The 25421-nt window shown below is 41.6% G+C and overlaps 3 protein-coding genes across 3 annotated transcripts; 2 read left to right on the top strand and 1 right to left on the bottom strand.

Annotated features, from left to right (window-relative positions):
* Positions 1-2828: 2828 nt before the first annotated feature.
* Positions 2829-12882, top strand: kl (klotho). Its single transcript, XM_010742450.3, has 13 exons — positions 2829-3670; positions 4654-5081; positions 5176-5255; positions 5388-5550; positions 6253-6358; positions 7061-7210; positions 7527-7762; positions 8363-8558; positions 9802-9980; positions 10157-10264; positions 10416-10521; positions 10778-10904; positions 11518-12882. Exons 1-13 carry the CDS (start codon positions 2957-2959, stop codon positions 11850-11852), a joined length of 2928 nt encoding a protein of 975 aa, XP_010740752.1. The 5' UTR covers positions 2829-2956; the 3' UTR covers positions 11853-12882.
* A 258-nt stretch (positions 12883-13140) lies between these two features.
* rfc3 (replication factor C (activator 1) 3) lies at positions 13141-16123 on the bottom strand. The gene is made up of 9 exons (XM_010742451.3): positions 15914-16123; positions 15081-15218; positions 14908-14975; positions 14581-14678; positions 14291-14472; positions 14048-14184; positions 13852-13950; positions 13691-13760; positions 13141-13602 (listed from the first exon to the last, which is right to left on the bottom strand). Exons 1-9 carry the CDS (start codon positions 15998-16000, stop codon positions 13411-13413), a joined length of 1071 nt encoding a protein of 356 aa, XP_010740753.1. The 5' UTR covers positions 16001-16123; the 3' UTR covers positions 13141-13410.
* A 2082-nt stretch (positions 16124-18205) lies between these two features.
* On the top strand, positions 18206-25063 carry LOC113748300 (uncharacterized). The gene is made up of 4 exons (XM_027291521.1): positions 18206-18506; positions 19422-20327; positions 24398-24526; positions 25037-25063. Exons 2-4 carry the CDS (start codon positions 19605-19607, stop codon positions 25061-25063), a joined length of 879 nt encoding a protein of 292 aa, XP_027147322.1. The 5' UTR covers positions 18206-18506; positions 19422-19604.
* The last annotated feature ends 358 nt before the right edge of the window (positions 25064-25421 follow it).

Raw genomic sequence — 25421 nt, 5'->3', positions numbered from 1 at the left:
TAAACACAAATGAAAACAAAGTTAATATTATATTCTCTTTACGGTATCAATGTATAGACCTCCATACATCCATGAACTAGATCCCACCTTCAGATGGGATCAGCCATGACACCCATGGGTACTACATTATGAGTCCTCATGGGTTGGGTGACACTTATCATGGAAGTCAGATAAGCATGTATATGTGAGACATCCATATTCATATGTGGTGTTAAGAACAATTTTCAGATAACCAGTGTTAATGTGTGCTATAGGTTGAGTGTGTTAAGTTGACACAGGAAGGTTATCACAGTAGCTGAGTCACAGGTGAACAGCTGGAGCTGGTGTTTGTCTGATCATTTTGTTTTGGTATTCACCAGCTCTTTTTTATGTCCTTCATTAAGTCCACTCTGCTTTTGTAGGTTTTTTTAATCCACCTATGAATAAAAATATGCTCCTATATTGTGACACCAGAAGCAGAAAAAATGGACCTGACAGTTTTTGAAGGTTTTGGAAGCGACCAGAAGACACTCACACTACATGTTTGACGTGGATGAAAACCAATGAACCAGCTGAATAATTAAACTCCGTAGTCTTAAGAATTATTTTACCCAACTTAGTGTTTGTATTTCTAATCTAATCTTTTTCATCTCCATAACATCAGGCAGAAAGAAAACGAGTCCACATTTACTTTACATTTACTTCTAGGCTGGACTATTGTAACTCTTTGTTATTAGGCTGCTCTAATAAGTCTCTTAGAACTGCAGCTAATTCAGAACACTACTGCATGTGTACTAACAGGAACCAAGATCAGAGATTATATTTCATTGATTCATTGACATATTTCATTTGCATTGACTCCCTCGTAAAAGTAGACTTAAGACATTCCTTTGTGATAGAGCTTATAGTTAGGCCTGGCTCAGGTGAGTCATCATTATTAGAACCCCTAGTCATAGCTCCATTGATGTTTATAGTTAGTTCTTTTATTGCTGTTGTGCATCTGTCTCTATTAATCTATTTATAGTTTTTTCTTAGATGTCACTCCACTTTGTTGTTCCACCTGTTTACGGTCAGCTGTATTTGAATTGGCTCTGATTTCATTAGCAGCAGTTTGTATAGCATTAAGTTTAACGACACAGACCGTCCCATCACAGTATGTGCTCTCAGGCTGCTAAGCAGCACTCAGTGGCGTTCTTCCTGTGTTCTATAGAGACCTGCCGTGCTCTGCATTGCTTATGCATGTACACATGAGATGGGAACTTTCCAGTGCAGCTCAGCCTGATGGAAAAACGCCCACACGCCTAATTCTGCCACTGGTTATGATCCATGACCAGCTATAATCGCATGCTGCTTGACTGCCAGATGAGTCTGTTTTTATGCAGCAGATAATCCACCTGCCTTTCACGGTAAACACCTCCATCATGGCCCCAGCCCAGGTTCAAACAGGAACCTTCTTGCTGTGAGGCGACCACTGCACCACCGTGACACCCCCAAACTATGATTTGAATGTAAAATAAAAAGAACTTTTAATTCATATTAATAAATCACTTTGCTTTCATTGGCCCAGTTTGTGTACACATGAAAACAAAGAGCTTGACAGGTAAACATAAACATTAAACTACGTACAGACTAAGAAATCAATAAATGGTGCAAAAAGATGCTAAAAATAAATCTGATTTATGAAGCTGGTACATGAGGATATGACAGTATGACAGGATGATATTTACATGTTCGAAGAGCAAAAACTGAATGTAAACATTAACAAGGTACAAAGAAAAGAATCAAAACAGTAGCACATACACTAGATTAGATTAGATTAGATTAGATATACTTTATTCATCCTACCATGGGGAAATGTACTTGTTACAGCAGCAGAGGAAAGTGTAGCATACACTACAGAATTAGAAAAAAGTAGAAAAGGAAAAAAAAACACAATAAACAGACAGAAATATCTATAACCTACACAATAAACACGAAAAACAACCAACCTTCAAGACAGACAAGTACTGAGAATAAATAAAAAGAGTATTGTGATGTAAAGTGAGCATAGTGTAAGAAATATTGCAAAGAAAGTGACCATGATACAGATAATAATATTATTGCAAGATTAGTGACCATAATATAAATAATATTACAAATATTACAATTACAGAATATTACATTACATTACAGTACTTCTCTTATGTATATGTCATACAGACAGATTAGACTTTTCACCCTGAATATCCATTTTGATCTGGGATGTCATGCCTCAAGCTGAGAGCTGACCATTTATTCTTGGCTCTAACACACACAGGCCCACACCTCCTCAGATATATTCATGCTGCTGTATGGACCAAGACGGGCCTGCAGTAAGAGGCTGCAGTGAGTTTCCAAGCAACCGAGCTGAAAGCAGGGAGATAAGGCAGTGATGTGCTCAGGGTGCAGCAGCAGGGCGCACTGACTGCTGTTTGCATACTCCCCCATCATCTTCTGCCTGCGCGCTCCTCACTCAACCTGATCCAATGAGAAATGCAGATGAGTTTTTATTTGTGCTCATCACGTGACATTAAATGGAGTTATGAGATGATGTGCCAGAGCAGGATCTATGACAATGGAGCTGTTAGTGAGATCATGTTCAATCAGACGCACCTGGGTCACTGTCCCTGCTCTGTCCTCTGAAAGATCAGCTTCAGGTCAAAATGTGGAAATATGTCCACCTCTCATTTGTCCATTAGTCACTATTGAAGCTAATGTGTGTCTGCTTTGCTAAAGATTGATCATTTGGGCCTCTTCGGCTCACGCTGTGCCTGGAGACCTTCGTGCCTCAGGTGCTTTGGCTAATAATTGATAGATTTGGAGAGGTGGCGTATGGTGGGTTCACAGCTGGCTGACTGCACTCCGCAACCTGCTGTTTAGTGACCGAGAGCCTCCAAGCATGGTGAAATGAACATTAGAGGCAAAAACTGGACATCTGAAGCCAGCACTGACAGCCACCATGAAGGTTTTACTCCTGTGCACATGTCTCTCCTTCACCTCTGCAGCCGCGAAGCCCAACGCAGGTTTGAGAACATGGGGACGTTTCAGTAAGCTGCCCTACCCAGGAGACAAGGCTTTCCTCTACGATACCTTCCCCAAAGACTTCATATGGGCGGTGGGCACTGCGGCGTACCAGGTGGAGGGCGCTTTCGAGAAGGACGGCAAGGGGCTCTCCATTTGGGACACTTTTACGCGCGGTGGGAACCGGATGGCCACCGGGGACGTCGGCAGCGACAGTTATCACAACATCCAGGCCGACATCCGGGCCATCAGGCAGCTCGGGGTCAGCCACTACAGGTTCTCTCTGTCCTGGTCCAGGATATTCCCCAACGGCACCCGCGGGAGTTACAACGAAATCGGCACTAACTATTACCGGAGCCTCATCAAGAAGTTGAAGGAGATCCGCGTGCAGCCGGTGGTCACGCTCTACCACTGGGACCTGCCCGATCACCTCCAGCAGACCCTCGGCGGCTGGAGCAACCCGGAGCTCGTGGGGATTTTTAAGGATTACGCGGATTTCTGCTTCCAGACTTTCGGGGATGATGTGAAGTACTGGATCACCATTGATAACCCGTTTGTGGTGGCGCGGCACGGTTACGGCACCGGAGTGGTCGCTCCCGGGATTAAAAACGACCCTGATCTCCCGTTCAGGGTTGGACACAATCTCCTTAAGGTGAGTTTGTTTGCTGACAGAACTGTTTGCAGCTTCAGGGAACACACACACACACACACACACACACACACACACACACACACACACACACACACACACACACACACACATCAGTCAAACTTTATATCATGTGAAGTTCAAAGTGTTTCACAGTCATGGCCACCATGTGAGTGACAAAGTGATACAAGGGAAATAAGATCAATAAAGACAATCAAAGTATGTTTACTGCACTCCAACACATTTACACTTTACATTTATTTTTACCCCACGTCAGAGGAATATTGTACTTTTTAAGTGACTCGACACTTTTCATTCAAATCTTCATCCAAAACATAAAATCATCTTAAAAATATGATGCACTGTTATAGATTCAATGATCTATACAAAGCAGTTTGTTCTTGTTCCACCTGCCAGAATAATAAAATGTTGCTCACACTACGGTACAGACATACTAACCACGCTTTGGCTGCCAAACATCCTAAAAAATGAACACAGCATAATCAAAAGTCAATCTGTCAAACAAAGAGCACACGAACACACAGCAGTGTAAGTCAGGACAGAGGTCAGCAGCCAAAGATTAGAAACAGAGCAAAAAGTTCAATGGATAATTATTCATATAAATAGTTATCATGGTTGTAATATAGTAACATTATAGAACTGAGGAACAATCATCAGGTCAAGACCAGGCCACTGTGCAGAGAGACAGCACCACGGAGGTTATACATTCTCACATAATCCAAACATAATGACTTCATTATGTGATTTATTTTCATCTTTCCCCTGCACCACTTATTTGTTTCCATCCCGAGAAGAGTTTCTTGGTTTGTAGTTTTCTTTTAGACGTTGATTTATAATGTATTATAATATTGAAACACACTTATTTTTACTGTCCGTCCTCTTCATCTTCCTCTTCTGTCTGTGTGTCTGTCTGTCTGTCCGTCTGTCTGTGTGTCTGTCTGTCTGTCTGTCTGTTTCTCCCCCAGGCTCATGCAGCTGCATGGCACCTCTACCACCGCCACTACCGAACTCGTCAGCAGGGTAAGCTGTCCATGGCACTGGCCTCTCACTGGATCAAGCCCAGTCGCACCCGACTGGAAAGCCTGAGAGAGTGCCAGTGCTCCCTGGACCACGTCCTGGGCTGGTTTGCCCGGCCGCTCTTCATAGATGGAGACTATCCTCCCTGCATGAAGGCGAGGCTAGGCTCACGGCTGCCCTCCTTCACCCGAGAGGAGAGGGAGCAGGTGAGAGGAACAGCCGACTTCTTCGCCCTCTCTCACGGAGCAGCGCTCAGCTTCCAGCTCATCGACAGTCTGAATTTTGGGCAGCAAGAAGATCTGGACCTGAGGATGCTGCTGTACTGGGTCAACGCTGAGTACAACAAGCCGCCCATCTTTGTGGTGCAGAGTGGTTGGTGGGTTTAGACATTAATGATGTTGATTTGTCTGTACATCTGCGATGTTCTGGTGTTTGCTGTGTTGTGGTACATCCTGCTTTCACTCCTACAGGTACGTCCTTGGCAACACCAAGACAGAAGACCCAAAACACATGTATTACCTCAAGAGGTTCATCGCAGAGGCACTAAAATGTGAGTGATGACACAGTCTGATTCATGAAAATGCAGATTTTTATATTTTTGAACCAACAAATGATTTCAATATTTGAAGCATCTGACATGAAACTGAAAAGTTCTGATTGAGCGTACATGTTTGCCACACAGCGATCGTCATAGATGGAGTGAATGTGATCGGATACACAGCCTGGTCTCTGATTGATGGCTTCGAGTGGCACAGAGAATATGGGATACGACGGGGACTTTACTATGTGGACTTTAACACTCCTGACATGAAGAGGGAGCCCAAGACATCTGCCACCTTTTACAGGTGTGTGTGTGTGTGTGTGTGTGTGTGTGTGTGTGTGTGTATTATGACGTGATGAGTGGTAATACTGACAAAGAATCGATCTGTTCATTTAGTTTGATGACAATATTAGTGATATTTTGACACAGATTTCACTTGTGGAGTTTCACACATCAGACTGTAAGGATGTGTTTTAAAAAGCTTCCTTTATGATAAGCACTGAGTCCATCAGCACAAAGCTGCCATGCAGAAATGAAATCAATAGATTGATCAATAGACTTTAATCTAAAATATTGACAGTTGAATTGAAACTTTTGTCAAATATTAAAGCAATAAATCTGCTCCCTTCATTAAATATGTTTTTAGAATTTCACAGATAGTTACATATCACTTTAAGTTATCCATTATATTGAAATAATTTCAAATATTTCAAAGACAGATAAATTGGAACAGTGTTGTAGTCAAGACCACCTAAACCAAGACAAGACCAAGACCAGAGTGTGTTGAAACTATGACAAGACCAAGACTGTGAGGGGTCAAGACCAAGACCAGACAGTATACAGCATACTTAGGTAGCTGGCATGTAGCTAATATTTGCCAGATCTCGTTGGGTGAGGCCCACGCCTCCGACCATGCTCTGTAAGTGTATTGCAGGATTCATATGCTTCATTATGAAACTGTGGCAGGACAAATTATTCTAATGATGATTATTGAATGTTCCTAAAGAAACGTCATCCAGAGGAACGGTTTCCCAGAACTTCCAGAGAACAGACCAGCACAAGGAACCTTCCCGTGTGATTTCGCCTGGGGTGTATCTGCCAACTCCATACAGGTATGTCTGTCTGTTTGTTGGAGTCAGGGTCAGAGGTCAGATGTAATGAATAAGAAACGTGTGTTAACGATTAACTTCACTGATTCATTAAAAAGGAAGTTTTTTTTATGAGAACAAAAACATAGTAGCTCCTCTGCCTGGTGTCAAACTTACATCACATTCATCAAATTGTTTTGAACTTGCAGTTTTCATGGTTGAAAGTCCAGCTCGGACTGTGAATCCTCTCTTAATCATAAACCAAATAACCTCACACCGTCTGCCAGCCGAGATAAACAGTGCCGCTCCAACTGGGGCGACTGTGGCTGGGAGGTAGAGCGGGTCATCCACTAATCAGAAGATCAGTGCTTCGATCCCCTCCAGTCTGCATGTCGAAGTGTCCTTGGGCAAGATACTGAACCCCAAATTGCTCCTGAAGGCTGCGCCTGGTGTGTGAATGGTTAGCTCCTCAAACTGATGAGCAGTTGGCACCTTGCATGGCAGCCAGTACCATCAGTGTATGAATGTGTGTGAATGAGATATGTAGTGTAAAGTGCTTTGAGTGGTTGGAAGACTAGAAAGGTGTTATATAAGTACAGTCCATTTATCAGCAATTATTTGCCCCCATATGGCCTTTATTTGCATTTGGGTGTATATCAGTTAAATACGGTCTGAGACAGCGAGTGGGTTCATATTTACATTGGTGTGTTTCTCTTCATGTCACAGGTGGAGACCACGCCCAGCCAGTTTGCAGACCCCAGTATTTACTTGTGGAACATCTCCAACAACGGAGAGCTGACAAGGCTGGAGGGCTTCAGTGCGCCTCCCTTACGCCGAACCACACACTGTGCTGATTACCCCATCATCCAACATCAGGCAGGTCTTCATACCGGTCCAACATTTAGCTACAGAATAGCTTCACATTCACAAAAATAGAGGTAGCAGGGGAGTATTATTTTCTTTTCTTTTTTTTTTTACTGTAAAGTATACCTAGGTATGTACAAAAACAACCCAAAATATCTAAAATGATGAAGCAAAATGTCAAAATATAGACAATGTGCAGGATGTTTTGGGTTTGTGATCAAACTCAAACTGTAGAGGTACAGAAACTACACTGACCCAGCAACAACTTTCACATTAAAACAATTTTCAATAAGTTTGTATGTGAGTGTAATAATAATTCTCTCTTTAGGTGGATGAAATCCGGCAGGTGGGTGTAAACCACTTCCACTTCTCCCTCAACTGGTCAGCCCTGGTGCCTACGGGTGACGTGGCTCATCCGAACACCACTCTGCTGGGCTACTATCGCTGTTTCACCCGTCAGCTGCTGCAGGCCAATGTCACGCCCGTGGTCACTCTGTGGCACCACACGCGCCAGCGCAGCAGCCTGCCGGCCACGCTGGACAACGCCAACAAGTGGCTGAACAGGTTGGATACAGTGAGGACTGTAACTCCAGCAGGTTTTATGATATGTGATACCTGAAGTAGGAGAAAAACTCTAGATCTCCAGGGTGAAGGCTTTGACTTTCTCTGTAGTAGTTCAGTTATTTGCATGAATGCTGAGCAAGCTTCATGACTGTTAAAGCTTAGAAATCTGAACACATAACTAATACACATCCATCTGTATCAGTTTTATTACAATTTATAATCTTTTACTGCCTGCTCTGATGGAAAATCAACATGCAGTTGTGTTCCCAGGAACAGTCTGTCCTCTTCATCAACATCAACATCCTTTATGACTCGCTGCCATGGTTTCATTTGTCCTCTTCCTGTAATAAAGAGATATCAGTATACGCAGCAATAACAGTGTTTGATAAAAGAACAACCTGTGTATTGGCATTTTTAGCTTTATTGCCACATTTAGCGTCGCTGTATCCTGGATTTGTGGCTCCATGCGTGTGTTTGTGTTTTGTGATATATTTGTTATTGTTGGGACTCTACATATAACATGTCATGATAAAATATAAACGGCCTGATTATGAATATAAAAGTTGTAATGAAGATTTCTGCATTTGACTCTTTCCACAGGGAGACTCCAGAGGCGTTCGCAGACTACGCCAGGCTTTGTTACAGAGAACTAGGTGCCCATGTGAAGATGTGGATCACCCTGAATGAGCCCAATGATGAGATGGTGAGCTACCAGGAGGGGCATCAGATGCTGCGGGCGCACGCTCTGGCCTGGCACGCTTATGACCGCAAGTTCAGACACACGCAGGGAGGACAGGTCAGAACTGTATTTATTTAATGTGTCTGTGTTCATACATGTCTGTCTAACTGTTGCACCTAAACAAGTCATCTGCAAGGCCCTGCTTTGGTTTTAGAAACATTTGTTTCATTAACCCTCAGCTGTAACCTCTTAAGTCATCAGGATTTAAATGTGCACTTCCAATAAAACTGCTATAAAAACTTTACAAATGAATATTTTTTCTGCTCTCTTAAACAACTTCAGCCCTGTGCAAAACTACAAAACATTCAATCATTTTGAGGAGTTTAACCCTTTAAATGCCAGTTTGACTACATTGTGTCAGTGTTGGGCGGCTGTGGGATTTTTAAATTTCTTTTCTTTTTAAATCAGTCACGAATATGTCAAAGATTAGCCAAAATATTGACTTTGATGCATTATTAGTTTTTGTGTAGCATTACATTTAAAATGTACTACCCTCTGTCCACTTCCAAAAAATTGCTATAAAAACAAATTAATATGTTTTTCTGCTTTTTGGGGTTAAATCAACTTCAGTCCTGATCAAAACGATCAAATATTGAATAACCATCAGGATTTTAACCTACATTTAACCTACTACATTTTTCTGAAAACACACAGACACACACACACACAGACACACACACACACACACACACACACACACACACACAATCCATATTTAAAAAAATCCATGGGCCCCCCAACATCTGTTATATGGATTTCTTTTTTTTTGTATGTGTGTGTTTTTTTTAATTTTTCATAAAAAATATTAGCATAATGTAATCAAACTGGCATTTCAAGTGTTTAAATCATCAGAATGATTGACTGTTTAGTAGTTATGAGCAGTGCTGAAGTGATCTCTGAAGAGATTTATGCAGAAAAAAAAACAGTTTATTTGGAAGTGCACATTTTGTCCTTAATGACTTAAGAGGGTAGTAAAAATGTTAGTGTTCTATTGATCTATTAAAAAAATCAAATTTGAATTACAAAATTTGTCAAGAGAGAGACCACAAAAAAATGTGCCATATGCACTAACACCCAAAATGATGGCCAGAAAAAGAGAAACATTTTGCCCAAATAAACAAAAATAGTAATGCATGAGGGGAAAGCAGTCTTTGCTCTTTTGTTCTTGCACTTTTTATGGATCATTTTATATTAAAACAGGCAGCTGTTGCCAGGAGATATTATACAAAAGATTAGATATTGGTTAAATCACTTAATCAATAGGTGAATGTCACAGATGATGACATGTTTTGTGTCTCAGGTGTCTCTGGCTCTGCACATGGACTGGGTGGAACCGGCGTTTTCATTCAGCCGTGAAGATGTGGAGCCGGCTAAAAGGGTTTTAGACTTCCGCGTTGGCTGGTTTGCAGAGCCCATCTTTGGCAGTGGGGACTATCCACTGGGCATGAGGAGTTGGCTGCGTCAGCTCAACTCACTCGAGTACAAATAGTTCATTCATACTTCAATACAGTCATTTTGTTAGCTATGTTAGCTGGTTGGCTGGGAGTCCTTAGTAAAAGCTTTTGGAATAATTATTACATTAATAGTTAATGGGGCAAAGTCTACTAACTTTTATATATTCTGTATATAACACCATCTGTTCTGTGTTTCCACAGTCTGCCAGTGTTCAACGAGGAGGACAGACAGCTGGTTAAAGGGACGTATGACTTCTTTGCCATCAGTCACTTCAGTACCAAGCTGGTGACACATGCCAAGGAAGACTCGTAAGACAAAATTGTCTCTGCTTTTATTTTGATACAAGGAGGGAGAGAGAGGTCATCAGGGTTAAACCAGGAACCATAAGAAGTCTGAAAGTAGCTCGGTTTAAAGGCATGATATTACAATAATTTTAGTGTTTCATCTCTGTGTGTGCAGGTACACCTACATCGCAATGCTTGAGGTCCAACACATGATAGACACCACATGGATCATGTCCCCGAGGCCTGTTGTGCCCTGGGGCCTGAGGAAAGCTCTCAACTGGGTGAGACTGGAGGCATCTGAGTCACTATTTGTCATAACAGGAATGAGAATACAGTTATTGTATATAATGCTTTACTCAAACATAGTAACAGAAACAGCAGAGGCAATGACAGAATAAAAATAAATGAGTATGCAAATACACTGTTTGCATGGAGCGCTTATCTAGAGCAGGTCTGGCTTCGGTCATTCAGTGATAAGAGCTGACTTTACCCGTGCGGTGTAGCTGATGTGAAAACATTGTTCCTCTGCTGTGTCAGGTGAGGGAGCACTACTGCGACGTACCCGTCTATGTGATGGCGAATGGGGTCCAGGAAGACCCAGCCCGCTTCAAAGACAGCCTGCGAGTCTATTACCTGTACAACTACATCAATGAGGCGCTGAAAGGTGAGGCTACAAACACATATCCTGCTGGTGAAATGTTAAAGGATTAATAATAGTGAGTGATCAATCCTACAGGGGTGATTGAAGGTTCTTCCTTCATTGGCCTCTGTAGAGCTTAATCATTAGACAGCTATTTAGGTCAGCGGCCCTCGAATAGTCAGCTGACTCAGAACACACACGTAAGCACACAAAAATATCAACAGATACACACTTTACACTGAATTGTAGAGTCAAGGTTACCCGCTGTCCAGTTACCTGTCCTTGTAAAGTTTATTGGGTTACACACAGCAAAGGCTCGGTGAGCACTTTGAGACTTTGTAGTGTCACGCTGTGATGTGCTCATAGTATCATGTTGTTGAATGTTGTAGTGTGCTCTGTCACCACTAAGTGGCAACCATGCACAGAAAAACGGAGGTTTACATTCAACACAGCACAGTCTGAAATACATCAACCATGACACGCGTGTTATTTATTTATTTGTACAATGAATATTTTATGTAACCTCTGACTTGTTTGAAATGTTTGTTCTACACACACACACACACACAGCTCACCACCTCTTCTTCTTTACATTCATGTAAATGAATCTTGATCTTCTCATGTGCTTCCTCCTCAGCGTACACGCTGGACGGTGTGAACCTGAAGGGATACTTCGCCTACGCTCTGAGTGACCAAAGGGACCCCGGGTTCGGCTTGTATGGCCAGGTCCACGAGGAGGTCATCATCAAGGCCTCTCTCTCGAACTATCGCAACATCATCGAGCATAACGGCTTCCCCATTCAAGGGGCTGCGCCCCAGCAGTGTCCCAGCATGCCTCAGCCCTGCCTAAGCTGCCACGTGCTGGTCAAGAGGCCCGTGGTGGGCTTCCTGACTCTGGTTGGTTCAGGGGTTCTCATCACCCTGGGCCTTATTATCTATTACACAGCCAAGAGACACAAGGAGTGTTACTGATGATAGTTCTGGCGTTTTATAAATGACTAAAAACAGCTGTAGAGTTCAGTCTATATTTGACTTTACAGCCCTAATTGATGGTACCATGACCTTTGAAAGTGGCCCAATCATCTGCAGTCTATGAGATATAACTGTTATTTAATGTTATGTGACATTTGTTTTTTAGTTGATGAACTCATAAATATCACATTCTTTATATTTTTAGAGGATGTTTTGAAGACTCAAATGCATCTCCAACTGTTTTTAGAAGGACTACTACAGAACAGCCATTTTAGAAAGGACTACATTTCCAGGCTAGACCCTTCTTCACACAAGCTTTAAGACAAAAAGCGACTATGAAGTAATAGTTCTCACAAAAGACATGTTAAGTTTCCTGTATGTGACTGGATCAGACTAAACACACAGAATCTGACTCTGCCTTTAAAGGACCACTGTGTAGGATTTAGTTGCATCCAGTGGTTGTGGCATTGCAGTCTGCTCACCTCACCTTCCTCGTCTGAAGAATGGAGACACACCCAAAGGTCCTATCTAGAGCCAGTGTTTAATTTGTCCATTATGGGCTACTGTAGAAACACAGCGTTTCAACATGCCTGACTGCATGGGAGAGGACCCGCTCCCACTGTAGATATAAAAGGCTCATTTTGAGGTAACATAAACTAAAATATTATCTTCAGATTATCTTCATTATACACTAATGAAAACATATTTGATCTGAATACTATTTTCCATCTTTGCCATAAATAGACAAACCTTACACACTGGACCTTTAAGTAGTCAAAGTTCAGGTTTAATGCATCACTCAAACATTTAACAAGAGGGGAGGGACCTCCAAATCCTGTAATAAATCCTCACTATTTGACAAACATATCACAGAATGTTCTTTTCTTGTTTATGGGATCATGCTGTTCAGAAGATAAAGACTCGCCCATTGGAGGTTTGCATTTTGAGACCTCTTGCACTCCATCATGCTGCCATGGTCCTTCCAAAGGAGAAGTTATCCAGAGAACATCTGGACGATCTATTTGTACCTGAAAATATCAAAAGACTATTTGAAGTTTTTTGTCTAATGTTTGTTACTCATACTAGTTTGTGACAGTAGTGGATATTTTAGTGCTCAAACATGTTCACACAGTATTGTAGTCAGTGTCATGTTCTCAAATACTCAATGGCATCTGTCATCAAGCTCATTATCACAATGGTCAATGTTGATGTAATCTGCCAAGTAACACTAAAAGGTGTAGCAAGAATTCTTTGTTATGTCTGTTCAGTGTAATAAAATACATGTTTGTGCTGTTAAAGCAATTTATTGTGTTGCCAGGAGATATTATACAAAAGATTAGATACTGGGTGAATCACTTAATCAACAGGTGAATGTCACAGATGATGACATGTTCTGTGTCTCAGGTGTCTCTGGCTCTGCACATGTTCTGATGCAGATTTTTAGGAGAGCATCTCTCGTCCTTGTGGTATATTTTTAAATGCAAAAAGTCTTGGGGCAAAAATCAAGAGCACTTTGAACTCATGTCAAGTGAAGTATCTGTATGAAGTCTGTTCAGAGTCAAAACATCATGGCATCCAGGCCGTCCTCCATGAACTTCTTGTAGATGGCCATGAACTTAGCAGTGAAGGCCTCAAGGTGGTAGATGGCTTTGCTGCCCAGCTGTAATCTGTGTTCATAGTAAGCTGCCATGTGGGCCACCTCCGTCTTCAGCTGGCCATCGCAGTTACTCAACAACTCTGTCACCAGACCCTGTTAGAGGATTGGATGAGGAACGTTAAAACTTGTTAACTTAACCCTCGCTGCAAACAGTTAGCACTATGATGGAGACGTGTTGTACCTTCATGATGATATCAGGAGGGATGCAGTGAGTCAGCAGCTCGTACAGTCTGGCACGGACCTCCAACAACCTGGAGAAAGACATGGATTCAGTGTTAAAATGTCCTCACAAGTCTGATCAACTGTCTTCATCAGTTACTATCTTCTCTTTGCCTCTCTTACCTCTGAGGGCTCTGCTGGCTGACGATGGCATTAGCTGTTTCTCTGAGGTAGACCTCCCAGTCAGTCGCCGGGACATCTTGGTCCACTGAGAATGGATACCTGGGAAAGATGAACACAGGCAGATACTTGTTTCTTTTTCATACTAAACCACAGGTAAAGCTGTGGAGGAGTGATGATGTGTTTTGTGATAACTTACTGCTGCACTCTGCAGGCCTCGCACATCAAAAGGGCTTTACGGAGGTTGCGACCAGACTTCTCAGAGATTTGCTTGGCCAGCTCAGGTGGGAGGAGCAGACCCTCTTTTTTACAGACCGATGTCAGGACGTTACACACCTGGCCAACAGGAAACAGAGAAGACGTTGTCTTGATTGTCGCTCAAATTACGACACATTTTAAATGATTACTAATTAAAATCTCAACCACGTCGACTCTATCTTGCCTCTTCTGTGCTCGGCAGAGGAACTCTGATAGCCAGACAACGGCTCCGAATCGGGCCGATGACTTTGGAGGTGGAGGTGGAGCACAGGATGAGACGGCAAGTGCCCATGTACTTTTCCATTGTTCGGCGCAAAGCGTGCTGGGCATCTTTCGTGAGTCTGTCCACCTCTGTTAGCAACACCACTGAGGACAAAAGTGTACCAGTTACTACAAGAGTGACAATCTGATACTGTGGCTTCACATGGATTTTTAAGACTGCTGCTGTAGAACATGGACCGTGTTCTTTCCAACCTTTGAACTCTCGCTGGGTGCTTGACTGGATCTGCTGAGACTGAGCCACAGTTTTAATCAGCTCTTGAATCACCACACGGTCCTGGTTTCCAGCATCACTGTATGACACACAAGAGAAATACTCAACATTATACTGAAATTAAATGACATCCCTTTTAGTCTGCTATAGACAAAATCTGCAATATTTTCAGGCTGTGTGATAAAGAAATCAACGACTTTAAAAGTACAATTTTCTCTGAAATTAAGTGTAATACTCACCTCCCTCCAAACTGTCATTAAATGTACTAAATGTACGTAGGTATGTGTGTGTAGTCATCATTAAGTTACCTTGGGTTGACTTCCAGGTGGTAGTTGCTGGCTATTGTGTTAATCTCAATTTTCTTCTTTGAGGGGGCCTGGAGACGAAAAACAAAACAAAAGCGAGATGTAACTTAACCTTCAAACAAGTAGACTGAGTTCATGAACTGTGAGAGGAGAGATGTATTTGGAGTGACTCTCACCACAACAGTCTGGTGCTCTATGCGAAGCTTCTCCACCCCAGCTCCGTACAGCTCCCTCAGCAGACACATGATGCGAGTCTTCTTGCCTGCGCCGGATGGACCGTACACCAACAAGTGTGGGAAGTCGCCACATTGAACCTGAAACAAACATTCAGAGAGGCTTTGCTTTGGAAGAAGAGTATGTCCGCTCCGGCTCTACTGGACAACATGGTACTTTCCTTTGTAGTGTCATTATTTACTCCTGCCAGTCACAATGAAGAGAAAAGCATCGTGATATAAATGTAGTGGCACTCAAACATGACATACTGTTTATCACTTTAACGTCACCCTAAAACAAGGTTATCATTATAATATTTACTCATGATTTTTGAGTTAATTAAGATAATTGACCTAATGATAACTATTTGTATGCTGCTCCTTCAGTTAGAAGAGGAACTATATTTTACACTACACCCTGCCTGTGTTAAGAGTGTTAAGATAGGCGGAGTGATATGAAGTGATGCACACATTGTGGCGGTCATTGAAGTGACTACGTCACACAGAGAAGCTGTCCTCGTGCGTTTTATTCACCCACAGCCCAAAGATAATATAATAATAACAACTCAGTCAAAGTTAAATTATGGTTACCGCTAAGAATAAGCAGCGTCACAATATGACGGACGCTGCTATCACCGACAGGCCGGCTTAGCTCAGGCTGCTCTGCAAACGATACAAACTCTTAAATGAGCAGTTTGCTCGCCGCTGTCAATCATTCCCCTGCTAAAGTAAATTAAACTTGTTGTTATGACGCAGCTGCGCATGGTGCTGATGTGACGCAGCTTCAGTTTACTCACCAGGTTCTTCAGCTGAGTCGCCTGCTCTTTGTGATAGTCCAGTTTACCGAGCGAAGTCGGCCGATATTTGTCCACCCACAAACTCATTGCGTTATGGATTTATGAACAGTTATGGTCCGTGTTGACAGACAGCCTGCAGCTAGCAACTCTCCCGCGAAATACGTTCAGACTCGACCCGCGCTATTTCCTCCTCTGCTGCTACGGGGAGTCGAACGGGTCAAACCTGCTGCTGCACGCGATTGGTAAATCAACTATTTAATCGTGAAAACTACAAAAACCGTGAGTACAGTACTTTGAAAAAAAAAAGTTTTAGATTTTTAAGCGGAACCAGACACCCAGCTTTTATCTGATGACGGTTCATATTTACATTCTGACAGAATTATGTATTATAATGTAATAATAATTGATATACTGGTAGCATTAATGTGCATGGCCCCACAGTCACTAACCTTTATGATGATGTGCTTCTCCAGCAGACATACTATGTCCAGGTACAAGTAGACATTTGTGTGCATACAACCAGGACACCTATCCCAGGTCATGAGAGGATGAGGGGTTAAAGGGGACCCAGCTGTTTAAGGGCTCACTCACAGGTTGATCTGGGTATGAAATTTGTATGATAGCAACTTTTTTTTGTTCCAGCAGATTTGCAGGCATTTCCAACTGAAGCGTAGACAGTAAAGCAGCGATGATGCCACCAAGGAATGTGAGACAGTTAATCCCATGCAGTAAAAACAAACGCTCACAATGTCATCATGTTGTCCTGCCATGCCTTCAAGAGAAGGTGTGAGCTTTCTGGGGGAGCTTCTTTTGTGATTATTGGTGGCGTATGCAAAACTTCTGATCGATCTGTTTGTCTATCTGACAGTCAAAAAACTGTCAAAACTGTCCAGCTGAAAATAAAATGTTCCTCCTTCACCACGCGAGAAGGTGCAGAATTTTAATCCTGTGTTTTGTGTCATGCAGTGATAAGTTTGTAAGTGCTTATCTGATGACATGAATGTTTGTTGTCAAAATGAGGTTTTGTTGTCTTTCACATTTTACACAGTATCTACAGTACAAACTGTCAACATAACCCAGCTTACATAATTCAGTGTGGGGTGTGGAACTTTTTATGCACTTTCCCTGGAATTGATATGTAGTGTTAAAAAAGACAATCACGACAGACCTAAGCTGTCATATGTACTCGTCAGCTTCCTCTTTCTTTGCTTTAAACCTTTTATTTTGTGTATACTGTCAAATCTCACCATCTCTTCCGTTCTCTCCTTTTTTCCTTTGCCCTGCTTCTCTCCAGCCTGACCCAGGTAAATATACCTCTCTGTGACAGGAATGTTGTGTGCGGAGGAGCGTGTCTCAGCAGGTTGGCGTAGCTTGTAATTGAAATGCATGTTTGACTTAAATTAATATGCGTCCATCATCCCAGCGATGTAGGACAGTGTAACATCTGGGAGGGGCGGGGGGTGGAGGGGGCGCTGGGATGAAGCTTATCAAGTTCATTCAAGCAAGATGAAATTCATTCATAAAGATCAGTTTGAGTCAGGAACCAGTGTGTTTTTGTTAACCATCTGATAGTTTAACTTGTAGTGATGCTGTACTGATGATTCATATTCAGGAGAGACATTTTTAAAGGATCAGTTCGGACCCAGAATGAAGACACTTTAAAAGGCATTTGTTTTGCGGTACTTTTATTTGATAAACTCATCTATCAATCTAAGATTTATTAATTCTGTGTTTGAACAGACTTCACGCTGAACTCTTAGTGCACTCTCCACCTTGACCAGATCTGGTCTGCCCAAGAACTTGAAGGACAAACAGGCCTCAACAGGCAGAATCATCCTCAAGGTTAACGTTCAAATAGCAGGTCTTTACCTCTGACCAAAACATGAAATTCAATGTTTGCTGGCAAACCTGAGGAATTCCACAGTTCAGTGACAGCTTTTTAAAGGCCAGAAGTCCTTTCTTGTTGATCAAGGCTCACAGCTTTGCTGTAGTTACAAGAAGTATGAAGTGAGAGAGATGCAGAAAGGAAAAGAACACGTTGAAAGCATTACCTCATGTGTTGTCGAGGAATGTGCGTCTTGGGTAAAAAAAATATTTCGCTCCGAGCCATATTATACAGCAATGAGTGAAAAGGAGGAATGGGGAGCGTGAAAGGTGCACCGCAGACCTCAAGGCTTTTAATCATTTGTCATCATTTGTCTTGTACATGCAGTTATCTGTTTGATCAGGTCCACAACACAACTCTTGTTTCTTTGCTTTTAGTGCATCATTTAACATTTTTCTCTCGAACATGCCTGCATTCACACTCAAAATAATCACAATCCTTGCACACAAACACACACAAACACGCACACACAAATAGCACAAACACCTGCCTGTGGAACTCGCTGAGGTAATGTAGGAGGGAAAAGCATTCCTCAACCCTTTCTTTTTCTCCCCTCCCCTCACAGCGTTTCATGTCTTTTCAGAGGTAAACGCACTCTTTCTGTACTATTGGTGTCATGTTAGTTGCCTTGGCTGGATACTCGTGTTGCCTCCTCATTCTTCAGGCTGTTGTGATGTGTTTTTGGATGACACAACTTCTGTACTTCTGGTATGTTGAAATATGAATTCTATGTTTCTTTATAGAGCAGGCAATAGTTCCTTAAAATGTTTTTAACAAACAGGTCACAGTTACAAATGCTCCTATGACAGTTGTTAATTTATTGATATTAAGATGTTATTAAGTGACTGTACAGTAATATTTTTCACAGAGTTGACACATGGCCTTGACACAACAGGAACAAATGACTCTTTGTTTCAAAGTGTGCAGTATGAAACTCTCTTATCGGAAATGATTCATGTGTTTTACATCTACATGTTGTCTGAGCTTTACAGTAGTAGGATTTTTAGGATTTGAAGCTAAATTTAAGGCCCACCTCAACGTGTGAGTAAGACAAAGAAAACATACCAGGCAAGGGAAGGGTGTGTTGGCTGTAGCCAGAAATATCCATCAGGAAAAAACAAGGTGTCTGAGCAAAATGCATTTGTCAAAAAAACAAAAAACAAAAAAAAAGTGTGAGCTTTGAAGTGTTGCTCTGTGGGGTGTCTGTGAAGAAAAACTCTTCACCTGACTGACTTCAACCACATTTGTGATTATTCTGTCCCAAAATGATCATCTCTTATAACTTTTAACTAATATCTAATACTGATAGTATTAGATATTAGTTAAAAGTTATAGTATAGGGTATTAGTATGTAGTAATGTTATATAATTGAAAGTGAAGTACAGAGGCACGTCTTGCTGCTCACAGGTCTCTATGTGCAGAGAGGAAAATGATTGATGGTCTTTACTGACAGATAAATCTGTCCAAGCAGCAGTTTCATCCTCCTTTAGCATAACACTTCAGTCTGGAAGCAAATCCAGACTTGAATCTGGAATATGCATCCATCTCCAGAAACAAATGACACATGACGCTAGATTATACACACATTGATTTACATTCTGCGTCCTTCTATTTGCTCTTCAGCTCAGCTGGCCTCGGCTAACAGATGAGGACTGGTTCCCCAGTGATGCGTGAAGGTCCGGCAGCCGTGTTGCCTGTTCAGCAGCAGCCTAACAGGCATATTAACCCCCAGGCCGTGGCTGTCTGTTTGACCTGCAAAGTCGAGTTCCCCTCCTGACTCAAAACTTCAGCAGAAAACTAGGAACCATGTCTGAACCTGTTCCTCTTCTACCCTGTCCTCTGGATCCCCTGGCCAGTCAGGTTCAAAGATGGAAGAAGCTGGAGATGGACATCAGTTCCACCTGTAATACATCTAAACTTGACCTAAAGCAGAATGGACACTGTGAAAGCAGCCAGAGTTCAGACATAGTTCTAGGGACAGGTCAGGACATGGGTTGTTCTCCACATTGTGAAGCCATATCACCTCAACAGCAAGAAGGGAGGCACACAGAGAACTCCTCATCCGATGACGTTCCTCCTACCACTCTACCAGCTCTGGATAAAAGTATTTGCAACTACCAGCCAATGTCTGTGAACGCATCAGAGGACTGTTCAATAGATCTGCTAAGAATAGTGAAGCACAAGCCAAGTGCCATTGTGTTCTGTGACTATGATTGCAGCTCTGACAACCAGGTGATCTTTGCAAATGAGAGCTCTGACGGCGGGGAGTCCTCTTCATCCACCACTGAAGTGGGAGAGGGTAACAACGACGATGAGGAGGATGACGTCCCCGAGACGTTACAATATAAGGAATTCCTGGTCAGTCGTCACCGTAGAAACTTCAGCAGGAACAGGAAGGGCTTGAGGAAGAGGCCGGATGCCCAGCCTAACAGCACCGCATCTGGCTGGCAGAAGCCCACCAACGAGGGCAAACCTGAGTTCACAGGTAGTCAGGAGGAACAGGATACCCTGCAGAACAATGGAAAACAGGTAAGAAAAACAAGACAGGAGGAGAGTGATAATAAAACACAAAGAAGTATTATTGACTGTGTAGGATTGCCAGAGAAAGCAGTTTAGTAGCTGCATGCTTGTACTGCAGACAGATTTTTCACAGCAGATGTTAATGTGTCTGTTCTCAGTAAGCCATGACAGTGTGACCGGCATGTCAATGCAGGATCCTGAAACTGAAGCAGCATCATTCATTTGAATACTTTCACTTTTTTACGATCTACTTTTCTACTTCACTAATTTTAGAGGGAGATATTGTACTTTTACTTAAAAACAATAATAATCTTTTAAAATACATAGTTAAGACTAAGCTAGTGTTTCCAGACATTATTGTCTTGTGTCTATTTGGGATCCCTGTCACATCTGAACTGCCTATGAGTACTCACAAGAAACAGGATAGAGAAAGTACGTAGTTAAACAACCCACACCTTGACCAACTACAACAGTAAAGTACTACTTATGCATTGCATCAGATAAGCAATCTAGCAAAAATATACATGATAATATGAGGAGACATTTTACAGCAGAACAAATACTTTGATAATGTAAGTACATTTTATTGATAATATATTTGCATTAATGTACTGGATCTGAATACTTCTTCCACCACTGCTATTTTGCTGCTATGTTGGACTCTACTTTCTCCACTAGAGGGCAGCAATGTTAAATGTTCAGCCTGATCTTGTTTAGGACCAGTGTCCTCCACAGAACATTTTAAATCGTGCAAATGTGAATAATTGTACTTTTAAAAATGCTTCAATACCAACTAGGGACAATATCATTAATTACATCATTCACATTCTATGCACTGTATACTGCACAGCATGTTGGAAGCATCCTGGTGGATCAGTGATGCATAGACACAAAAGTGCATGTTTTTAGTATGTAGCATGGAGTAGCAAAGTCTGTGAGCACCCAACCTCCCTCTTTTACATGTTCACTTTTATTGAACAGTGAAAATTATGAAAATTAAAATTAACATAAATGAAGCATCTTGTTAGTCAATAAAGTTCTAAGAGCTGAAAGAAAAAAACGTGCTTATATATTGAAGAAATGGGGATCTGAATAAGAAGGAATATTTTGGCAGTTGTACCTTAAAGTATAAATTCCTCTCATTTTTCTCCTGGGCTGGCCTGGCACCTCCTCCTCCCAGCATGCCCTGTACCAGCGGGCATCTGTTAGTGTGAGCTGCCCCTGACCGTGTTCTCACACCTGTCAGAGAAGCCCTCACTTGCTGGCACGTTCCCATAACAGTCTCCTGGCACACTGCACACTGTTTTTCCCTCTTGGACTGATATGAAAGGATTTGTTCTCTCTGCACTCCTTTTGTGATGTCGTTCTCAGAGTTTGAGCAAGTAGCTTTTAAAGTCACTTATTGACAGGCTTAGGCCAATGCTCATTTGAATACCTGTTAAATGGTCAAAGAGGCCCCGTTGTGGTTCCACATTCTTGAAATGTCTTGGTTCAGGCAGTTTCATCACACTCCACAACGTGGGTAACAACTTTGCCAAAGGAAATCATTTAAAAAGTTTAGAGTAAAAAACAAGTTATGAGTCTGCATCTAAAGTGTTTCAAAGTTGGCTGTTAAGATAAATAAGAAATTATTTTTTACATTTCAGTATACTAGTTATGAGCCATCTTTTTAGAGAAAAAATGATTTGAACATCTTTTTTTTGTTTTTTAATCATTCTTTCATTCTCAGGAGACCCAAAGTATATCCAGTGATGATGTTATGAATTATTGTCATTTCCAGGGGATATATTTAGCCTGATAACAGGAATGTGCCTAGTTCCTGGGAATTGGAAAATAAATTTTACATTACATTAAATGTCCTGTACGTCATCATAGAGAGCATCCGGAGATCTTCTGTTTTTTAATCTAGTTGGAGATTGTTGTATCTGTGTTTGGACAGGCTGACAAGACACCACACTCTAAAGTCTTTTTTAGCTATATCTTCAGCTTGAGCTATAACTAATATTTTACAATAACAATGTATCAAATGACATGTAGTGATCAAACAACAGAGAATTACCACTTGAAGCTTTTTAAAGCAGCTTTATAGCAAGTTCAAACTCATTGTCCATAACAGCACAGTTATGGTTCGCTCTCACCTCTCTCATAATGTTTTTAGTTCCACAAGTCAGCTCCAAACACCAAATGGCACACAGACACAGTTAGCAACTAGCTAGTGAACACAGTGGATAATTTGGCGTCTATAGACAGATATTTTTAACTCAGCAGTTGGTAGAGAACAAAAACAGAACTAGAATTAGCAGCACATCAAAATCATCAAAATGACACTAATACATATGAATAATGTGAAATGATAATATCAAAAGATAATGACAAAAACTGGGGTACACAAATATAAACATATACAGTTAGGGAAAACAATTCCACAAAGTTTAGTAGAGTGATTTAAGTAGATAATTCATTTCTAAAGCAAAAGGTCAAGATTTATGTTTGTGAACTGTATATAAAATAATGAAATTAATTTTAAAAAGATATCATATATATCAAAAAGTAGGCGAGAAATGGTTTGAACATTCTGTTTCCAAAAGGTGCGGAAAAAAAGTTTGTAATAATCACTAGTAGGTTTAGTTTACTTGTACTTAAAGGTACAAGATAAACCAGTCTCTAGTTTATGTTCTCAATGCCTGGAGGTACACTGGCTCACCATAACACCCTAAAATGTGACAATATGTCAGTGTTGTGTTCACAGCTTGTTTCTGCTGCCCCCAAGTGGCAGAAAAAAGGTGCAATTAAAGGCTCAACTTGGACTGGATTACAATGATGTCAGCACTAGCCCTGCAAGATTTTAGATTTTTCATTTTAGATAAATATAAAATATACAAAAAAATCACCAAGATTTAGCTGAAGGAAAAACTCAACTCTCCATCATCATCATCACAACATCATTATATAGTCAGAGGTACAACATATTGTCGTCGTTAATTCACGCACAAATACCTTTTATTTCAGACCAGCAGAGCACAGATGAAGGATAGCCTTATATTTCTTTAGTTATTCATACTCAGACGTATGTATCAAGATAATAGGTGTTTTAGACTTTCACAGACAGTTCAGACAAATAATGAAATGCTCTTGTAGCAGAGATATAGTGATGCATTAAGAGCTCTCTCCCCTATGAACACTTTGGAGAGAAGCCCATTAACATTTCATGGACTTTGAGAGCACTCTGCTGTGAGATGTTAGTATGTCTAAATGTGTGTCTATGCGTATGCGATGATGTGTGCATTTACCACTTATGTTCATGTTTGCAGTCACTCATGCCACTGAGAAGCCTCCCCTCCCTGTGTTCTCCCCTCACCCTGGCTCTGTCCCCCATAGTGAGGGTAAAAATAGCACCCTGCTGCACATAGACAGCCTTCTGTGTTCCTGTGTGTAGGAATCTGGAGATGTGGGGGCTGTAACACACAGGAAATGGCTTTACTGCCAAAGCTGTTACTCCAGATATTTTTTAAACTGGTCAACATGATGGGTTAGGGAATGGGAGTGGACAGAAGGGTGTGTTTGTGTGCGTGAGTGGGTGGGTGGGTGGGTCACTGTGGGCATGCTTGTGTCTATGCATGCATTTGTGTGTGTGTGAGTGAGGGGGCTGTTTTTGGACTTCAAGCTCCTCAAAGGGGCCCTATGTGCTGCTATCAGCCTCTGGGACTCTGGGATTGGCAGTGGAGCCCAGAAACAAAGCAGTTTGTTCATTTCCTGGAAAGCCAGTGAACAAGTGTCTCAGTCAGAGTCCATGACCAATGGGTGGAGAGGGAAAGAGAGGGGAAGCGAGGGCTTAGGTATGTGCATAACTGCACTGTATGGATTGGACAGATATTACAACACATTTACATATCACGCACTGGCCACACTTCTGTTTTTACAGAGTTTAAAAGTATAAAAGAGGATATTTTTATGTTTTTTTTATATCTCTTATTAAAGTTTTCTACATGAAAGGCCTCAGTGCCAGGTTAAGTCCAGACGTTACCCTTGAGCCATATTTACCTGTGTGTGTGCGTGTGTGTGTGTGTGTGTGTGTTCAGGCTGCTGCGTGTGAATCTATGACCCTGCTGATGAAAAAGTTGGATCACCTCAATGGGGGGATCCAGGAAAACATGAATTGCCCCCACGCAGACGGGGTCAGCGCTGACGAGGAGCAGCAGAACGCTGCAGTAAGTTCATTTTTGATGATTGTATACTGAATGTATAAACATGTATGACATGAATTATATAGTTTTGATTCACCTGTGGACAAAGTGCTATTCATATATTGTTTCATTTATAGACAAAGTTCATAACTTTATCACACACTCCAGCACAAGTCGTCACACAGCGTACCACGCACATGTTGAGCAGAGAGCCTTACACGGGGTATGGGTTGCCAGATTTGCAGTCTCTCTTCCCCTGTTTAAAATGAGGTAGATTAATTAAGAGTAATTGTTGCGTTGGTCTCCGAGCCCGTTGTTTTTCCGCCATTAGAGCCTTTCATAAATCAGGCGGCTTGTGACTCGTCTGGGTCGTCCATCAAATCATTAATCCTGCAGTAACCACAGATACTCAGAGCTGAGCGCAGACCCGCTTACTGTTATTTTAAAGGTTTATTTAATTTCTGGAAGAAGAACGTGGTTTGTAAATAGCTCCTGTGCTGCACTCCTCTGCTCCCCTCTCACATGGCATTCCAGATGCCTCATTATGCTTACCAAGTGTAAATCTGGTGACCTCAAATAGCTCTTAAACCAACAGCACAGAACTTTAGGAATTCTTATAAAAAGGCTCTATTTAATCAAGCTAATCTTAATCAAACTGCCTGGCTAGCCAAGAAAACGGCAGTAAAACAGACATTTTTATCTTTGTGTATTCTCTGTCGGTTATTTTTTACCTAACACCGAAACCAATTTTATTTGCAGCGAGGGTATATTTTTGCAGCAACACACAAAACAACACAATAAGACGGTGATCAATAAAAAGAAAAATCAATAAAAATGTTCGGTTCAGCTGCATAAGTTATAGTGGAAGAGCAGAAGCGAGACCGTTCCTTCCAAAAATGTCAAATATTTACAGGGTAAT

The sequence above is a fragment of the Larimichthys crocea genome, chromosome II, assembly GCF_000972845.2.
Source record: "Larimichthys crocea isolate SSNF chromosome II, L_crocea_2.0, whole genome shotgun sequence".
Taxonomy (NCBI): domain Eukaryota; kingdom Metazoa; phylum Chordata; class Actinopteri; family Sciaenidae; genus Larimichthys; species Larimichthys crocea.
The sequence above is the reverse complement of the archived record's forward strand: the minus strand, read 5'-3'. Positions and strand labels throughout refer to the sequence as shown.